The sequence below is a fragment of the Macrobrachium nipponense genome, chromosome 1, assembly GCF_015104395.2.
Source record: "Macrobrachium nipponense isolate FS-2020 chromosome 1, ASM1510439v2, whole genome shotgun sequence".
Lineage (NCBI taxonomy): Eukaryota > Metazoa > Arthropoda > Malacostraca > Decapoda > Palaemonidae > Macrobrachium > Macrobrachium nipponense.
Window position 1 is genome coordinate 83,910,303 of NC_087200.1, and position 20,000 is coordinate 83,930,302.

General features: G+C 35.7%; 1 protein-coding gene across 4 annotated transcripts in view; it reads left to right on the forward strand.

Moving 5' to 3' along the window:
- Positions 1–20,000, forward strand: part of LOC135219421 (uncharacterized) — a 107,484-nt gene that overhangs the window by 80,487 nt on the left and 6,997 nt on the right. For all 4 annotated transcript variants that reach the window (XM_064256187.1, XM_064256188.1, XM_064256190.1 and 1 more), the window contains exons 3-7: positions 6,281–6,410; positions 13,801–13,857; positions 16,267–16,371; positions 19,199–19,333; positions 19,712–19,849. In XM_064256187.1, coding sequence (XP_064112257.1) covers positions 6,281–6,410; positions 13,801–13,857; positions 16,267–16,371; positions 19,199–19,333; positions 19,712–19,849 — 565 coding nt within the window. The remainder of the gene's footprint in view (positions 1–6,280; positions 6,411–13,800; positions 13,858–16,266; positions 16,372–19,198; positions 19,334–19,711; positions 19,850–20,000) is intronic.

Consider the following 20,000-nt stretch of genomic DNA (forward strand, 5'->3'; position numbering starts at 1 on the left):
ACTGAATTTGGAAATAAAATGGAGAGCAGAGATACACCGTAATGTATCTCTTTAAATGGTAGAATGGTGAAGTCAACCGTTTATCAGTGTCTAAATAAAAGAACCAGGTTCGAATCTTGTCGGGAAAAGACACTTATCAGTGATAAATCCTATACTTGTAAGTTATTCCCAAAGTATAGTGTATATGATTTAAAAGGAATCTTTGCGATTTTATAATTGTGAGTTAAAAAAGGAAAAAAAGTAACCCGTGTTATGTATGACAAAACTTCATAATTATCTAACTATAACAAAGCTACCAAATAGCTATTTTGGTGAAGATAAGTATATATAGATTCCACGTACGGAACCTGAATTCGACAGGAATATGTTGAGCAGAGTCAACATCAGCTTGAAATCGGAATGATCAAGTCGACCGCTTATCACTGTTTCTATATCAAAGATTCAAGTACGAATCCTGGCAGGGTCAAAACTATATTCATCATTTATAATTACCTTTGGGTGTATTGATTATTTCCTCGCATAATTAATTCGATAATGATGTGTTATCAAGTTATCTGAGGGTTAATTTGAAACAAGGTATAGTGTATATATATATTAACTGATATCATCTACTTGCAAAGCCTTATTATTCACTGAAGTCATGTACTTGGAGAGCCTTTATGCTTCTGACGTTTAGAGGCTTGGATTATTATTATTATCTTCATTTTGTGTATTTTTAAATGATGCAGTCTAAGACTTAGTATACGGTCAATCTGTTCCTTATATGGGTTGAATATCCACAAACCAAGGAAAATCTTTTTTTCCATTTTCCGGGAGAAGCAACAGTAGCCAAGAAGAGAGGGAAACATCAACTTTCGCATATAAGATGCAAGATTTCCGATGTTTCTCTTTCTGAGGTGTTATCGCTGTTCGTAATAGTACACTTGCCCCGAATGGACAAACAGAGGGAAATGAACCAGTTGTGTTCACACATTACGCCTCTGTTTACCTAACAGTGATTTAGATACCTAGTGACCAGTAGACTATCTAGATGTATTCAGGGATATTTTCAAAAGGGGACTAGGGTTCTTCGACGAATTCCTCCTCACTTTTCCCTCTCTCTTTCTCTTTTATTTAAAAAAGAATGTAGATGAGGACTTGCCTCATCTTAAGAGATCAGATTAAGAAAGCAGGGTTAACTCCTTAGGAAACAGCAACTAGTATCCCTGTATTTACGTTAAAGGGCAGGTTTTCAATTAGATATTTCCTAAAAATGTACATAAAATGTAACATATGAAATATTTTAAGGTATTGTGGTTTAGCGATAAATAACTGAATGTAATGCTTAACGATAATGTCATTAGTAATCGTAATGGTAATATTAAAAAGTGAACAACTGAGGTTAATAACTAAGGAAACTTATACTGACTGTGACATCAAACTAAAATGATACAGAAAAATAAGGTCACGATATCACTGTTTCCTCAATTGGGTCTAGATGATGAGCATTCAGATTCTTGTGGAAATCTGATTGGAGTGGAGCTTGTTTGTTCCCCGGAGATACATGGGTTCCAAAGAGAAATATTCATCAGTATACTAAGAAAGATGCAATGATTATGTGTAAGTGCAGAGTAGATGGAAGAACGTTGGTGAATGTAATGGTGAAAAGAAGAGTGGCTGGAGATGTACTTCATTATTACCTATAAGAAGTAAAAGTGAAAATAGATCAAATTTTTATATCGTGGAAATTGGAAAACTGCTTCTGGATTTCCATTTCTTTTCCTTGCTAATAATGTCCAGTATGGAAGCCTTTTCTTGGATCTGTTCCCCGTAGGGGGGTAGTGCCGTCAGTGAACCTCGCGGTGCACTGTAGGCATTACTTGAGGGTTTTATTTTTTTTTTACTGCGTCCTTTCGACCCCCAAGTGAAACCCCATTCATTCCTTTTTCTGTACCTCCTTTCACATTCTCTTTCTTCTATCTTGCTATCCACCTTCAACCAAAAAATGTTTCTTAGTGCAACTGCGGGGTTTTGCTCTTGTTACACTTTTAAAACATTTCTATTCTCAATTTCCTTTTCAGTGCTAATTGACCTCATAGGTCCCTATGACCTAAATCCTATGTTCCATTCCTTTTATCTGTTTGGTCTTTCTATTTGTTTGTTTTATTAATGATAACCCTTAGCCTTACAAAGTTGCGTCAGTTTCCTTTGTGTGACTTTGACCTCGTGCGTGTAAACAAAAATATCGATGCTTTAATTATCTTCTATCATGAAAACTTAGGTTTTAATTTTTTATATTTCTTCGATATTTTGTAGGTAATAATTTACGTTTAGGAGTATTTATTTTATAAAGCTTCTCCTAACTTGTGTATTCACAAGCTCTTAGTATCGGAACCATAGTTACAACCTGTAATCATTGGTGTATAAATTCTTCGCCAGTGTGTGAATACAGAGAAGGGAACATGATCTTATTAAAAGGAGACCCGTGAACTCGTGAAATGCCGTTTTAGCGAGAGCTTTTGAAACAACCCCTAAAGCCTTCAACGCCAACCCCCACTCCCTTTTTTTTTTTTTTTTTTTTTTTCGTGATGGATGGCAGGAAGTTCGTGATGCAACGTTGCTGTCAGATTTGAATTGTAGTTTTTTTTTTTATCAAACTTCTTTAATGTGTCGATTCTCCATTGGGAGGAATTAGGGAACGCCCAAGACCACTTCCGCCGCACGGTAATTGAATGTGTGGATGTGTGTGTGTGTATGTGTGTATGTGTAGAGTATGCTAGGAAAGCGTTCCTCTGATCGCAGTATCTGCAGGGAAGTCGGAATCATGCAGTACCCATCCTAAAATAATTCTGATCAATTGTTTCTACATGCGTGATTCACTTTTTAGCTCTACCAAAAACTGTATATGAAAAATAGATTCAATTGCTAATTCATGCTGACCCATATTCTTTTTCAAATGGACCTTTAAAACAAGGAAGCAGTCTAGATTACAAAACAAAAAGAGAGAGAGAGAGAGAGAGAGAGAGAGAGAGAGAGAGAGAGAGAGAGAGAGAGAGAGAGAGAAGAACGCAGAATTCAACATGTTTTCCGAGTCTATAGCTACTGATGAAAAAGTTTTTTCGGTCGCACGGCAATGTTAGTATATCCTTAATGATTATAACAATAAAGTTAAATGATCTTTTCGTGAAGGGGCAGATTCTTTTATGTACCCCCAAAAAATGCAAAAGAATGAGAATAGTAGATCAAGAGTAATTTTGGATTTTAAGTTAATAGTTGTGATTAACAATAAATGTATGCACCATACTGATAATCAGACTGATTCTCATTTACCACATTTAAAATTGGACTGATGTCTTTCATTTACTTGATAATAAATTTCCTGGTAAACTTCCCAGATCTTGACAGAAGTTCCATTTCCCTGAATGACGGCTGACAGTTATTCAATATCCTGATCGTCCGTTTTTGGGGGAAAACGTTGAGATGTGCGTGAGAGTCTTGTGTCTCCCAGTTTGTTTACCGTGAAGGTGGGGTCCGTGCGTTCGCGTGTGTGCATCATATCCGGACTGTGAGCTGGGTTTCATAAACAACCTGCTGTAAATAACGATTTTATGAATAAAAATAGCCAAATAAAGTCCGTCATATTCGGCTTTGGTTACCTGTCTATGGCATGGTGTGCATGTATCTGTGTGTAATGTGATCGATGCTTTATCATTACAGTGTAACACAGTTTTTTCTTTTTCTTTTTCGTGAGGCACGCGTTGCATAAGAGTTCCAAACTTTCACCCATACTATAAGATAAATACATGGTAGCTGAACTAAATTCGGCTGAAAGAGTTTCAACGCCACACGCAAATTTCAGAAAAAAAAGTGCGATATAAACGGGCATATGCATAGCAGACAGAAGAGTCAATTCACCATCACTCATTATGATTACGAAATGCCATAAAATTTTGGTGATATTCATGAGTGTCTGTTCGGCATATTAAATAAGGGTGGAATGCTCCATATAGCATTTACCGTGGCTGTACGTTAAATGAATTTGGAAAGTGAGATGTAAAATTTTCTTTTTAGGAGTCCTTTCTTCGAGATACTTACATACTTTGATTACTGTTATGCAGATATCCTGGGTGTTATTCCTTCAAAGATCCACTGACTGCATTACTTTTCTGGAGTACGAAAGTATGCATAATGAACCATATATTTTCATCTCAACTTCCTTTGAAACGGTTTGGTAACGTAAAGAGCATCACCAAATCCTTGAAATTAAATTGAATATATATGAAAATTCAGTTTCCAAAGGCCAGTGCTACGTGCCCAATGACTATTATAAAAGTACACTTACCGGAGAAAGGTCACATGTTCAAAACCAGTAATTTTGCCGTCACTGCCAACCATGGTCACTCTTAACAACTCTTGACGCTACACTCACAGCAGTTCAGGTGATTGCTCGTCTGCCGTCCCCAGTTCCTCCCTTATAGAAATTTCCATCATTGGCTAACATTGTCATTTTTCCTTGAAAGCCTAAATGAATAGGTAAATGAATCTGCAGCCAATTAGAAGGAATTATTAATTTCCTCTGATTTGTGACATCGAGTATGAGTTGTTGCTGTTAATTTTTTTTTCATAATATCAATTTAATAATGATAATACATGAATCCCACTAACTTTTTACAATATGAGTGAGGCAAAGACACGTATTACCTAACATTTATCGTTATTCCTATTACCATTACAGTCCCTTTATTACTCAGATCCCTTTCTTTCGTCTTGATATTTACATTTGGGTGGACAGCTGCTTTCAGGGATCTGTTATTTTACGGATGAAAATTACCCGAAGTGTTGGTTTCGGTATCTCGGCTTCCTGTTTAATTTCAAGTATGATGTAAATTGATTTAGAATGTAAAATTTTGTGGTTTCAGGAAGAGGACGCCAGTATTACAGCCTCTTTATTTGTATTCGGATACTTCATATCTGTTGAACGGGATAGCTTTTTCATTTATACAGTGATTATAACATATTAACAATAATTTTTCTGTTTCTGTTCAAGAGAATGAATGCAATGATTGTTAGGATGTAGAATTTGCATTTCCAAGTAAGGCATCCACAGTGAAGGCATATTATATTAGAGGACAAAATGAATTTGTCCACTGCATGATACTTCGATCATGTAAGTAAATCAAATAATTGGTGCACTGAATGTTCCGATATGGCATTTGAACTTATAGTTGAGAGACCCATAAATGGAAGTGAAAAAAGAAAAGAAATATCCACTTGATATATAAATCAACTGCTGTTTAAAATAGACGAAAGTACAACATACAGACAATATCAGGGTCTGTGGAAACAAACATTTTCGTTTCAAGTGAAGAAGAAAAGGGAAGACCTTTGTTGAGGGACACGGAATGAGAATTTAGTATGACATGAAAAATGTTTTGAAAATTACGCATCGGATAAGAAATGAGGGAAGAAAAAGGGCGGAGGGAGGGAAGCTAAAAATAGAATTGACGATCAATGACATCAAAGTAAAAGATGCACTTCGTTAACCCGCCTCAGTTAAGAAGGGCGGTCTGAGCTCAAGACTGGGTGAATAGTGGCATTTATGAAAAATAGACTTTTGGTTCAATGTTTTAGAATTACACTATTCCTCTGTACATTTTCGTTGCATTTTAAAGTTCGAGTGAGGCTTTCTTCAACTGATACAACAAGATTTCAAATATTCTATTTCATGTATCATTCTCTTTGTACAATTTTTAGATTGAGGATATGCCTTTGCAATACTTGAAGTTACAAGAGTCTGATTAGTGCATCGAGTTACATGTGATGTACGTAATCATATACTGAATTTTATATCCAGTGAATGTAATTTGGCATGCACCTCGCGTGAATGCAGTTTGGATCATGCTAATGAGATTGCATGTCCGTTTGGGATTTGCGTGTCTGCCTGTCTGTGCTTCGTACGGAGGGAAAATGTACTCCAAAGAATTTTTGTATGATTATTCTCTACTCAGTGTTGGACGTACGACTCGGGGAACAGATTACCTCTTCGCGTTTGTGAGGACGTTTACAGGTGTATCTCGTTGACCTTGACAACTCTTCGCCTTTTTTGGGTGAAATACCTTTTAGACGCGGAAATATATTTCCGCAGCTTCTTAAATAATATGAAGGCTGATGAAAGACTGTGGGCCTAGGTCATTTAACAATCGCTTATGTGTCCACTCTGCGCAATGGCTGTTTGTTTATATTACACTTATGTTTTGCATTGTCAAAATTGTTTGTTTACATTTTTGTCTCTCTTTTTCAGGGATGGGTTCCTTAGCGAAAATGAATTCGGAGCGCTGTGCCGGGCCCTTTTCCGCAATGATCGCGGAAAGCCTTACCCCGTGGATTCAAATATGCTGAATCACATCTTCCAAATTTTCGATACAAATAAGGTAAGATTTCACCTGAATTCATTCTTCAAACTTGTGATTCGAAGCATCTGTTACGTTACTGAAAGGCTCATTGCAGATTGCTGTCTTTTTTTTTATAATGATTATTGCTATGCTACGGTATTAACTGATCTTGCGGTGTATGATTTTAGAAGTTCATTTTGCCATAATATCTTATCTTTCTCGTGTTTATCTCATTAACTAAGTAGCGTTTTCGCAGTAGGTGTCCTTCACATATCATCGTGATACATTTCCGCATACTTGTCCAAGATACTTCTAGTCGACACACAACCCAAATGATCAAATCCACCTCTCGGTGATCTTTAATTTTATCACAAGCTGCGCTGAATTCAACTTATGCTGACATCGATTATAAGATTTTCAAAGGAAAATTCATTCAACGTCAGACTGACAACTCATCGAGCTTCTTAGTTGAATTTCAAAGCAAAACAGTGAAATGGTTACCACGTAAAATGAGTTAGGTTTGATTTAGTTCAAAATGAACGGTTTGGGAAGAAAGCTCCCTGGACTACTGTGTTGGTGGAGAAAAATGAGGAGATTGGTGCAACTTTGTCGGCATGACTTGCTTGCGCACTTTGAGCAAAGGTGCTCGACAAAGCCAAATAGTTAGTTAAGACTTCCTTAGTTCATAAAATGAGTATACAAAACTTCTTGGAGACTAGCTTAGATATTGTTACTTCTTAGGGATAACATGGTATTATATGTATTTGCTAACGCCTCTGTGCTCAAAGAAGGAAAGAAAATACCCAAGACATGTTATGACTGTAGTAAAATTTAACACTTACAGGCGGCCTGTCAATTTCCTGGTTTATTTTTGCCGATGGACAAGACTAAAATTTCATGTCTCACTGCCAGTCTCTTAAGAATTAAATTAAATTTCAGTAGTGTGTTTTAAGCAAACACTAATATGGAATAAATGAGTTACAAAAAAGAAGTCACTGAGATACCATGAAGGACTGACTACACTTCAGCAATCTTTTGTCCTTACTTGAATAAAAGATTCCAGGGTAGCCCACGGCCTCCTATAATAGGTGGCTGTGAGACTACAGAGTCACTAATGCTATATTTTTAAGGACATATGAGCCATTCTAGAGAGCTTGGAGTCTCCTCCCCCGAAACCATGAAATCTTCAAAGGACGCTATGAGTCCCATGGCAACGGTCATCTTCTCTCAGGTGAAGAAGAGCGTCCCGCCCCACTCCCACCCCCCCCCCCATCCCACAAAAAAAAAAAAAAAAAAAAAAAAAAAAAAAAGTTCGTTGGTGTTTGGGGTCATCCATTCTGGACGCTCTTCTTCACCTGAGAGATGACCGTTGACATGGGACTCATAGCGTCCTTTGAAGATTTCATGACTTCGGGGGAGGGGACCCTGACAAGCCCTCTATGGCTCACTTATATTGATTATGAAACATTTTAAGAATGTGACATATACTGGATAAGATATCAAACCGGTACTGCAAGAGTCAGCAGGAGACAACTCGGTCTCCAGCACAACAGATTTGCACATTTCACTGGGAAGGCTGGATGTCAGTTAGTTTCAGCTCTAGATAAATGTTCGATTTTTCATGCTTTCACTGAATCTAGTTATGCTCTTTGGTAAACCTAGCTCTGAATGACCAATTTCCTCCTAAAGATGTGATCAGTCACGAAACTGTAAGCCAGATGGAAATTCAGTTGGTGCATTATTTTTTAAAGGAAAGTGTTTTTGTATGGCCCATTGTACAGAGTATTATATTGATTTACTGTGCTATATGCCACGTATGAGAATGAGAAATTGGTTTAGAAACCTGTGACGTGTCACAGGGAACTGAGCTTCGAAAATTGTCTCATCATCAAGTTTATTAGATTAATATATCCTTTCTTTTTTATGGCTGATTACCATAAATCTAGCAGACTGGGAGCTTTACAGATATGAATTGGTAATTAATGACTGCAAAATTTTGAGTTGAAATTTTTTTTTTCTTTTGCAATCAACCCTCACTTTTCTACCTGCATTACTTTTTTATCCCATATTGATTATCATTAATATTAGACTAGATATACTAGGAGAGTCAATAAATAAATGTAACCTACAAATAAAAAGTAATGACCATTACGTGAAGTTGAAAACCTAGTCTCTCTTTCAAACAGTCATTACTTACTTAGTAGATACCTTAATGACCGGAAAAGGTGGGAATAAAGATATTATTTGAAAATGAATTGGGTAACTGAGAATTTCTTAGTGGATGAGTGGGGGGGCCTGGTACGAGATCAGCTAATCAATGAAATCCTACTTTTGCTCTCTTTCAAACAGTCATTACTTACTTAGTAGATACCTTAATGACCGGAAAAAGGGTGGGATAAAAGAATATTTGAAAATGAATTGGGTAACTGAGAATTTCATAGTGGATGAGTGGGGACTGGTACGAGATCAGCTAATCAATGAAATCCTACTTTTGCTCGAGTTCAATCCTTAGACAGAACCGATTGCAAGTTGGCTGAGGTTCAGTGGCGGTTCATAGCCATTTCATTTCTCTTTACAAGTAGCGAATAACTACAACAAAAGCTGAATAACCAGCACACACTACTTTATTTTCTATCGTGTCTGATATAGACTAATGGAAAAACAACGACCCGGGAAGAGTACGGATTGCTAAATTCAATTTTGAAAATGAATTGGGTAACTGAGAATTTCATAGTGGATGATTTTCAAACTCGTGTAGATCAGTTACATAATCGCCAGCCTTCAAGTTAAGATTATACTTTCACACGCACACACACATATATATGTATGTGTGTGTGAGAGAGAGAGAGAGGTTGTCTTGGATGTAATAGTAAGACATAGATATATATATATATATATATATATATATATATATATATATATATATATAAATATATATGCAAATTAGCTGTCAAGAAACAAGAATAAAGATTCAAGGTTTTGATATAGTATATCATATATATATATATATATATATATTTAATATATATATATATATATATATATTGTGATATTAATTAACGATATCTTATTGACCCGTAGGCGACATTGAAAATGCTTTGAAGGATAAAAAAATTTGAATGCTCGGCTTAATTTTTCCTAACTACAGTCCATCAGAGAAAATTGTTTATTTTTAGAAAATTGCTGCAAAAGATACAGGTTGCGTATCGTAAGCCATCAGTCAAAGTGACTCTTCGCTAGACCATCAGGAGCTCTTCAGGGTGAAATATCATGATGAAGGCTATCACTGGTTATTAGGGCCATCATCTATGATAGCCAGTCAGTCCTTCAACTCCTGAGCGTGACTTAAGCTATTACCCAAAGCCCAGAAACTACCTGCGGCGAAAGATAAGATGGCGGCCATTGGAATGGAATGGCGAATATGGTTTACAAGATTTATTCTTTTCTGTATATCTTATTATCATCCTGGTCTAAGGCTGTCTCCTAGCTCGAAATTGAATTGACGAAGAAAACGCACGGGATTGTAATTCAGTATCTGAAATCGATTTTGCGACACTGCAAGTAAGTCATTTTTATTTTAAAAAAAATAAATAAATAAGTAAATAAAAAAGATAAAAAATTAAAATAATTTTGATAATGTAGCTTTTTTTCTACTTGCGTCAAGAATATCATGCTATCTTTCTGTCGTACTCTGGCGAAAAAACAGAAGCCATTATTATTAAAAAAAAACTGTAATGACTCTTGACAGGTCTGTCAGCTTCAGGAATTAAGAAGTGTACACGGGATGTCATGCGGTAACGTGATTGCTTGGTCGTTCATTAGCCTTTCCCTAATGGCCTTCTCTGCTGCGGAGGACCAGGAAGCTGGGGTTGACGAACAACAGACTTTCCTTGGTTTTTGGCGTTGCTTCAAAATGCCCATTGAGGAAATGAGGACGTAGACAGGGAATCTCTCCATATGACGAAGAATATATATCATATAGCTATTTTTGATGCCCACATTTTCACGCGCATTAATAGGATTTGTTTGTAGGGGATTATTTTAATCTCGATTCACGCTTATACATTATACATCAGTTTCGCAGTTTGAGAGAGTTTTCAGACCTTGACAAATGATCCGTAATAGTGGCCACATCAGCCCCCATCTTTATCTTCCTTCTGATTCCTGATAGGAGAAACTATCTATTGAGTAAGTTCCGTAATATAATGTTAGAGTGCGATTATTATCCAGCTTATTTGTAAATTAAGAAATTCAAGTCTAGTGCTCTCGACACCCTTTTACGTTCTCAGATGCTAAAGATCCCGGATCTGTGCTTGCAATTTATTCAGGTTGTCAGTTTATTCCTTATCTCTATTATTTTTTCATTACCAAAAAATTTGTTTCATTTGTAATCACAAGCTCAGAACTGTGTGTAAACTACTTTCTGAACGATAATAATCATCCAAAAATCCGTGACACACATTCTGCGTCTTTCACAACTCCAGGTATCTAGTATCAAAAATATACATTACGTTAGTAAATTACATTTTCTTCTTTGCGTCAATGTCAGTGGTTACGATATGCAATTTCCGAGTCAACTCTGCCACGACTAGACTTACGATAATGTTATTTCTTCACTTCACCCATCTTTTATACCAACCCCATTTTTTTTCTTGCTAGAAGGTTAATGGTTTTCGTTCTCTTTTCATTGGAAGGTCTGAATCGATTCGTATTGCTGTAGTCTGCAATAGCAAGCGTTCAGGTACTTGCACCATTTGATAATATTATGTGAATATACATTTATTTCGCTATTATTATGATACATGTCTTGATGACCGTACTTTTTCTAGATTAAATAGAATACTCTTATTATCAATCAGACCATTGCGTCATTTCTAAGCTCTCGTATGGTTAGCCCTAAGGAAAGAAAATTAGAGAAGGATGATTCTAAGAAGGAGCTTGAACAAGTACATGGGAAGAGATAAAAAGAAAAGAGAACAGATGAGAGGTAAAAGACAGAAAGCAATGCAGCTGAGGGCAACGGGAATCTGCAAAGAAACCTCCTCACCTCTTGCAGTGTACCATAGAGACAAAATGATGAATTTTCATTCAAAGTTTGAGTTTTGTTGGAATGCCACATGACAGTGAGAGAATAAGGTTAGCCTAATTTAGTTTGTTTTTTTAGCACCAGTATGTTGTAAATCTACTTCCCAAAGCATTGCAATGTATTCAATACGACAAACATGAAAATGGCCCTGCAAACATTCGAGTCAAGACTTGTGACACAATATTGGTTCAGCAAGACGCAGTTTACTCATTAACCAATAAAACAACAGAAAATATATATATGCACATATATATGTATGTGTGTATACATATATATAATATATATGAACCGTAAAAATTATATTATTTATACATAGATATGATATATATATATATATATATAATATATATATATATATATATATATATATATAGTATATAGTATATATACTGTTGTTTTACTGGTTGATGAGTATAACTCAGTCTTGCTGAACCAATATTGTGTCACAAGTCTTGACTCGAATGTTTGCAGGGCCATTTTCATGTTTGTCGCAATGTTTACTCAACCGTTTCCAGTGGTCATGTAAGCATTATCTGTGACATGTTCTAAAATACTGTGAGTTTTGCGTGGTCAATTTTCACAGTGTTTATTCTTTTTCTTTTATTCCCTACTTCTCTTACTATTTTTGTTTCGTTTTGCTTTGGTTTAAATAGATCACTGCGATTTTTCAGGCACTATAATTAAAAATGCCTTTATCATGAGAAGAAATTGACACTAGAAGCAAATAGTTTTTTGTAGATTACCTATTTTTAGGGACATTTATTTCTTTTTAGCAACATCTAGTAATGACCTACTAAGGTGGAACCATCGTGGCTGGCAGTAGGGCACGTCTTACATTCCCCCCTCCCGCCCCCCCCCTTTTTTTTTTTAATAGCAGGGCAGTTCCTACTTTTCTTCTTACTTTTTTGCAGTGATGATGATGAAAGGGTCGAGAGCAGTTTGGCTGTAGGAGGAGGAGGAGGAGGAGGAAGAAGAAGAAAAGACTGGCTGCCAGGACCTCTTTTTAATGGCTGGAAATTCTGCCATTTTTCTAGATCATGTCTCGTTAAGACTCCAGATTAACCCCCTTATTAATCCGCAATACCGTGGTGATTATTGTCGTCCTTGTGCGGGTGCGGGGAGTGATTCCTTTGTTCCCTAATTATCGCAAAAATCTGCGGCGGTGTTGGTGGGAAACGAAATTACGCTTTCTCTTGGTACGTTTTCGTGTACTGGTGGTGTTTTCATTATTTTACGAGTGAGGGAATAGATAATGTTTTGTCTCAGACTAATCTGTCCTTCGTTTTCTCTCGTGACCTTAAATACATTGAAATAACTAATTCCTTCAATTTTATCGCTGAACGTATGTATGTATATATATATATATATATATATATATATATATATATATATATATATATATATATATGTATATATATATATATTATATATAATTTGTGAGTGTGATTATAGCCACACTTACGCATGATTTATATATTACTCCAACCCACAGGTGAAGAATTAATATCCTGAGTGAAGGTCCTGACCGGTTTGTTTCGGGACTGTTTCTAAACATGGACTAAAAATAAAATCGAAATCAGTCAGGGCGTGTATATATATATATATCTATATATATATATATATATATATATATATATATATATATATGTGTGTGTGTGTGTGTGTGTGTGTGTGTGTGTGTGTGTTCATATATAATTATATACACATGTATGTGTATATTGTATGTGCTTAGATTTCTGTGTATAAATCCTTGTACGACAGTCTTCTTTTAAACCTTACCATAATTTTAAAAATTACAACACCGGGAGATAAAGAAAAAACCGAAATGAGTTTAAAGCATTACGACTACAATAAATGGATGATATATTCGTGACTTTCGCAGTCAAAATATGATTTGCTTTGGGGAAAAAATCGTTTATGTTATACCTGTAAACCGAATGGAATATAGTTTAGGTCACAGAGGTTTTTAATCTTACTTTCCATGGCAGTGGTGAATTGCCCATTCTCCCTTGGTACAAAAATAATTTGCGCCTCTCGAACGTCATGTCGTCCGATTAGTTTGTGTATAATTTTCCTCGCCCCCCTTAACTATTAAAGTAAATTACACGATATGTAATGTATGCGTTATTTGTATGAAAAGTTTATAGGGAATAACATTTTATTTACCGGGGGGAGCGAATTTGTAACGCATGGCACAACAGAGGAGTGTTTTAGAAGCAAAAAATCTTCAGCTGCAAATCATACGAGGATAGAAACAGGAACCTGTGCGTATTTTAATATTTACGGAACAAGGTCTTCCTCCTCTCTTGACTTTCCAGTTGCCCTTTATTTTTCTTTCCACAGGATCATGTGATCGACAAAGAGGAATTCCGCTTTTGTTGGCAGAAATGGATCAAACAGGTATGTCTTGCGCTCTGCCTCACTCTGCCTTCCTTTCACACTAAATAAAAGATTGCTTCCTGGTTGTTTTGGTAGAATATGGTTCTCTCTCACACTCTCTTGTCTATCCTTATTGTAACCTTCTATAAAAGATTCTTTTAGTTTTCTCTCTATCTCTTATTTTAGCCTTTCGTAGAAGATTCCTTATTATAGATGACCGCGTCCGCGTATACTTGTATGTGTATGAGAGTATCCTCACACACACACACAAATACATACATACATACATACGCACCCCTTTTATTGCTCCAATAAGCCCCTGATATCACCACAACGTTTATGTATTTCAGAGGGGATAACATATTCCCCTTTGCATGCGATCCGGGGCCATCCTGTGTACTCTAAACCACGCTTAGCGGCATCCATCATCCAGCTGTCGGTGCTTGTGCCCCTGGCTGTTTGCATGCTACCAAATTCCTTCTTATTACTTTGAAGGTGTCAGACTCAACTGGGAAAGAACCACTATGCATCTCTCTCTCTCTCTCTCTATCTCTCTCTCTCTCTCTCCTTTTTTTTACAAGTGCTTTTAGAAGTGTGCTTGTTAACTGTTTGTACTTAAGACTTCTATTCAGTTATTATATAATAAGGGTAACCCGTTTTAAATTTATGAATTGGTAATCGAACGGATCCGGTAAGTGAATAATTTGAATTGCTCATCTGAATTATTTTTTTCAGATCAAAAGTTAATGATTTGTAGTTAACACAACAGTCCTTTGTTTTATTTTTTTTATTAACTGTCAACTTATGTTTACAATTAAGGGTAAATTTTTACCCGAGAATAGTCATATAACCAATATTGCAAATACTTATACCTTCAAATTTTGAGTATTTTCTCGAAATGTTATCTAAACTTTCACAATGCGAATATTTGTGGCATCCTTTTCTTTTTATTCAAATCGTCAATCTCAGCACCACATTTTTGACAACCTAAATTTTATCAAATCAAATTAAAAAAAATCCATTCTTGAGTTCAGCATGGCTGTGCCAAAAAATATCCTCTTTAGTAAAAGAATGACTGAAAATACTGTCTCGCAATTATATGTTTTGATGCGGCTCTTATGCAAATATCATTTAATCAAAGTTGCGTTTCGTGAATGACAAGTGATTAGATTGTAGGGGGAGTTCTGAACTCGATAGGGGGCCTTTTGGCCTGGTGTATTAATTACTTCTATTTTTCATTTCATATTTGACAAACAAATACTCACACACAAACACACACACACACACACACACACATATATATATATATATATATATATATATATATATATATATATATATATATATATATGTGTGTGTGTGTGTGTGTGTGTATAATATATATATATATATATATATATATATATATATATATATATATATATATATATATATATAGCTTACATATAAAAGTTAATGACTGTATGTTTGTACGCTATAGAAATCCGAACCACTTGACTGATCCATACAAAATTTGGCACGTGGCCATCATTTGACCCAACCTATATAATAAGGTAGGTTTCAAACCCGAACCCCGTTCCCCTTCTCGTTCCCTATTCCCTTTGTAATTTATGTGGTAAATAAATTCAACGAGTTTATCATACCTTATTCCATGTAATCGAGACCATAGAAATATATTATTGAAATTGCTTTTCAGTCACAGTAATACCTGGATAAAAGGGACAAACAGCATACTACTGTCTAGATAAAAGGGACAGTCGCCACAGTAAGTAATATTTGGATAAAAGGGAGGCCACCCCAATAATATCTGGACAAATGGGACTGTCACCACAGTAATACCTGGATAATACGAACAGACAGTACAGTACCCTGGCTAAATGGGACAGACAACACAGTAATACCTGGTTAAAGCTAACAGGCAGCATAGTAATACCTGGATAAAATGGAGTCACTACAGTAATACCTGGATAAAAGGGGCACAGAGTACAGTAATACCTGGGTAAGGGGGACAGACAAAACAATAATTCCACACTAATACCTAGATGAAAGGAACAGTCGCTAGTAATAACTGGATAAAATAGACAGTCACCTCAGCAATACCTGGAGACAAGGGACAAACAGAACAGTAAAAGGGAAAGTCAGAACAGGAAAAAGAAGTAGAACTGTCGGTAAGACACAAACCCCTCCCCCCTCTCCTTTCTCCCCTCCCCATCCTATTTCCCTTTTTCCTTCCCCCTACACGTAGACTGCCATTCCATTTTTAATGCACTCTGACCCATGCCTGTGTATATATGTCAGCGTTTTATGTTTGTGTACGTATACGTTTACACGAGAATATGTAAATATACATACTTTGCTAGAACTGGAGTACCTCACTGAAATGTAAATCAGAGTAAAAGTATTAATTTGCATTCCGTTGATTTCTTTCAGGTCGTCCGTCCTGTAACAGCCTTGCTAGTTGTGGATGTACAAAATGACTTCATCTCCGGTTCCCTTTCCATCAGCAATTGCCCAGCCGGGCAACATGGAGAAGAGGCAAGTTGTTGGGATAAAAAGGAAATACTGTGCCTCTTCTTAAGAAATAAAAATTTATTTCCTTCGCGTATTTGTTATATCACAGAATGATGTATATTATATATATAATGTATATATATACGTATATGTATATATATATATATTATATATATATATATATATATATATATATATATATATATATCGAACTACAAATGTCCTTTAATATCTAATTCGCTCTACCTCGGAATTAATATATTTTCATATATGCTTAACCGAGGGGGAATTTATTAAGCGATCGCTTAATAAATTCCCCCTCGGTTAAGCATATATGAAATATATTAATTCCGAGGTAGAGCGAATTAGATATTAAAGAACATTTGTAGTTCGATATATGTATATGAATCACGGAATGTGATATATATAGAATATATATATATATATATTATATATATATGATATATAAATTATATATATATATATATATATATATATATATAATATATATATATAGATATATTATTTATTATATATATATATTATTATTTTATTATATATATTAAATATATTATATTATTTATATATATAATTATAATATATATATATATATATATATATAGAAAAACATCACAACACTCATGGTAGCATGCATTATTTAACTGATGAATTGTGACTGAATCCCCTGTGCAATAAAACCTCTACAAAATACTCCTTTATATCATTGTGACGCCAGTTTTGGTAACCATAAATCAATCATTCACGTAATTTCTTGCTTCCTTTATATTTATTCAGTGTTTCACATACCTCTTTCACTCCACCTATCCATTCCTTTCTATGTCTTCCTTTCTTCTTTACACCTGACAGTTCTAAATTATATAATATTTTTTCTCAACCTATCATCCCCCCCCCCTTCTTTCTAGATGGCTGAACCATCTCAAATTACCCTGATCCATTCTTTGTTATCTGCACTAGCCTTTTTACATCTACGAACCTCCGCATTTCTCACTGCATCAGTTTTTCATATGCTACGTGTGCTACGGTTCCAGCCACTATTTTTCATTCGCATTCACATTTCAATTTCATGAAACATAGTTGGCTCGATAATTCCTTCATATATTTCAACCTTAGTTTCTATAGAAAATTCAAGTCTGTTCGGAATCTTTTGTTTATAACCCGTCTACCTTTCATGCTTCACCTATTCTGTCTCGCTTTTTTCTCATGCTACCATCATCTATTATATATGCTCCTAAATATGTAAGGAACTTTTTATATTTGTTCCCTTTCATTTGCTACCTTTGTAATGGCTTTATTATTCTTTCGCCTTTATTTATTTTTTAGCCACCAGTGTATTGTAGTCTTTTTATATTTTTATAGTAGATTGTAGATTCTCTGGATTCCTTTCAAGTCTCGGGATGCTTAGAAAGACACAACGAAATTTTTTCCTTACTTCATTCACACTAGCGATACATACACAAGTATAAGAAAACATACACATTTAATTGTACTGAGGTGGTAGGGTGAAGTGTTGATGTTTGAAGCCTTTCTTCTCCACGGCTGGCAAGGCCTGCAACCTCACCTTCTCATTGCTAAATTGCTTCTCTGGTGTCTCTCCTTGTCTGCTTCTTCTGTTGACCTCTCTTCAGAGAAGTCCCTCCTTCAGCAGTAGGCGGACTTTTTCTATTGCCGCCTTCTGGTCTTCTTCATTGGTTGATCGCGTCCATTGTCACACCTGTTTGGGCGTGATTAATTCAACACCTTCGATGGGGCGTGATTAATGACGTCACCGGAACTGTACGGATTCCGGTGGGAGGTTAAAGGTTAATTCAATCGCGTTATCCTCAAGCAGCGAATGCTTTTATTTAATGGCCGCCCGTACGATAAACACTTCATTTGTTTGGGTTATTACAAGAAACCCTTCCGTTCTCTCTCTCTTCTCTCTCTCTCTCTCTCTCTCTCTCTCTCTCTCTCTCTCTCTCTCTCCTTCACTTTATTATTCTTATTTTCTCTCTCTCTGTCTATCAGTGGATTTCTCTCTCTCTTTTTCTATATCTATCCTAATTTTCCTAACTAACATTACAAATACTTACATGAATCAACACCATCCATATTGACAGTCATTGCTTCATCTTTCCAGTTCTTATCCACCCACATAATCCTACTCTTGCTCGCGTTTACTCTCAGTTTTTTTCATCTTACAAGCATTTTCGAACTCCAAGTGGATTATGTAGTTCCTCTTCGCTGTACACAATCAGCTCTACCGTCTGCAAACATCAACCATCCCACACATCATTCACATCTCGTTCTGATTTATAGACTTTTTTTTTTTTTTTTTTTTTTTTTTTTTTTTTTTTTTTTTTTTTTTTTTTTTTTTTTTTTTTTTTTTTTTTTTTTTTTTTTTTTTTTTTTTTTTTTTTTTTTTTTTTTTTTTTTGCATACATGCCAAGCACTGGGGCAGTCGAGGCCATTGAGCGTTGAAACGGAAATCAACAGTGAAAAGGTTGGAAAGGTGTAAGAGGAGGAAAACCTTACACTATGAATCAGTTGTTACTAGAGGGTGGACGGTAAAATGTGAGAAAAAAATGAATGGAGGTACAGTAAAAGGGATGAAAGGGGGTTGCAGCTAAGGGCCGAAGGGATGCTGCAAAGAACCTTAGGTAATGCCAACATTGCACCGCATGAGGTGCACTGACGGTACTACCCTCCTACGGGGTTCTTGTACAGAGGATTCTCTTCTGTACCGTTCAAATTATTCGTAACGGAAATAAACATTGTACCTCCAGAGCCGATGATCAGTTTACAGAAATCAATCGGCCATTTATTTCATCTGTCTCCCTTTCGTTTTCTATAGGTCATATGCCCAATCAACCGACTGTTGGACGATGTGCGATTCGACATAGTGGTGTACACCCTTGACTGGCACCCTGAAAACCACGTCTCCTTCATTGACAATGTGCATCTACGGCCTTTCCACACGAACTGTAAGGTACTGGAAACATTTTTTGTCTCACTTCTTAATAAGTCTGAACCGTAACATTCCATTTGCTTTTCAGAAAGCAGCAATAAAATATGTTTAAAAACATATATAAGGTTTTGGTAAGTGTGCTCTGTATAATACATTTGCTTTATGAATAAAACCTATGGAATAACTGACATTTTTATCTTCACTTTGAGAACATTTTGCGGTCACCACAAGAGTCAATTTTATTTTCACCTCTAGGGCATTGTGGAAGTTTACGGTTGAGGTCTTAGTTTGAGTTCATATTCGAGGTTATAAGGATTTACAAGTGAAAATTGTAATGTTATAAATACAAATCTGTGTTTTTAATGAAATGTTATGTAATATGTTGTTCCAATAATTTAGCTGACACCAGACGAAACGAGTGTGTATGACACGGTGGTCTTTGATGTCAATGACGATGGAACACCTATGGAGCAGAAGATGTGGCCGAAACATTGCGTTCAGAATTCCTGGGGAGCTGAACTTCACGAAGAATTGAAAGTAAGCTTAATTAAATCGTAAGAAATGTGTTGTCTTCTTTCCATTCCCAATTTTATGGTCAGCGGAACACGTACCAAAAAATTTAGGATCGAAAAGTTTAACAAGTTCATTAATGGTCATTGTATTACCATTAGTCGACGTGTTTCACACG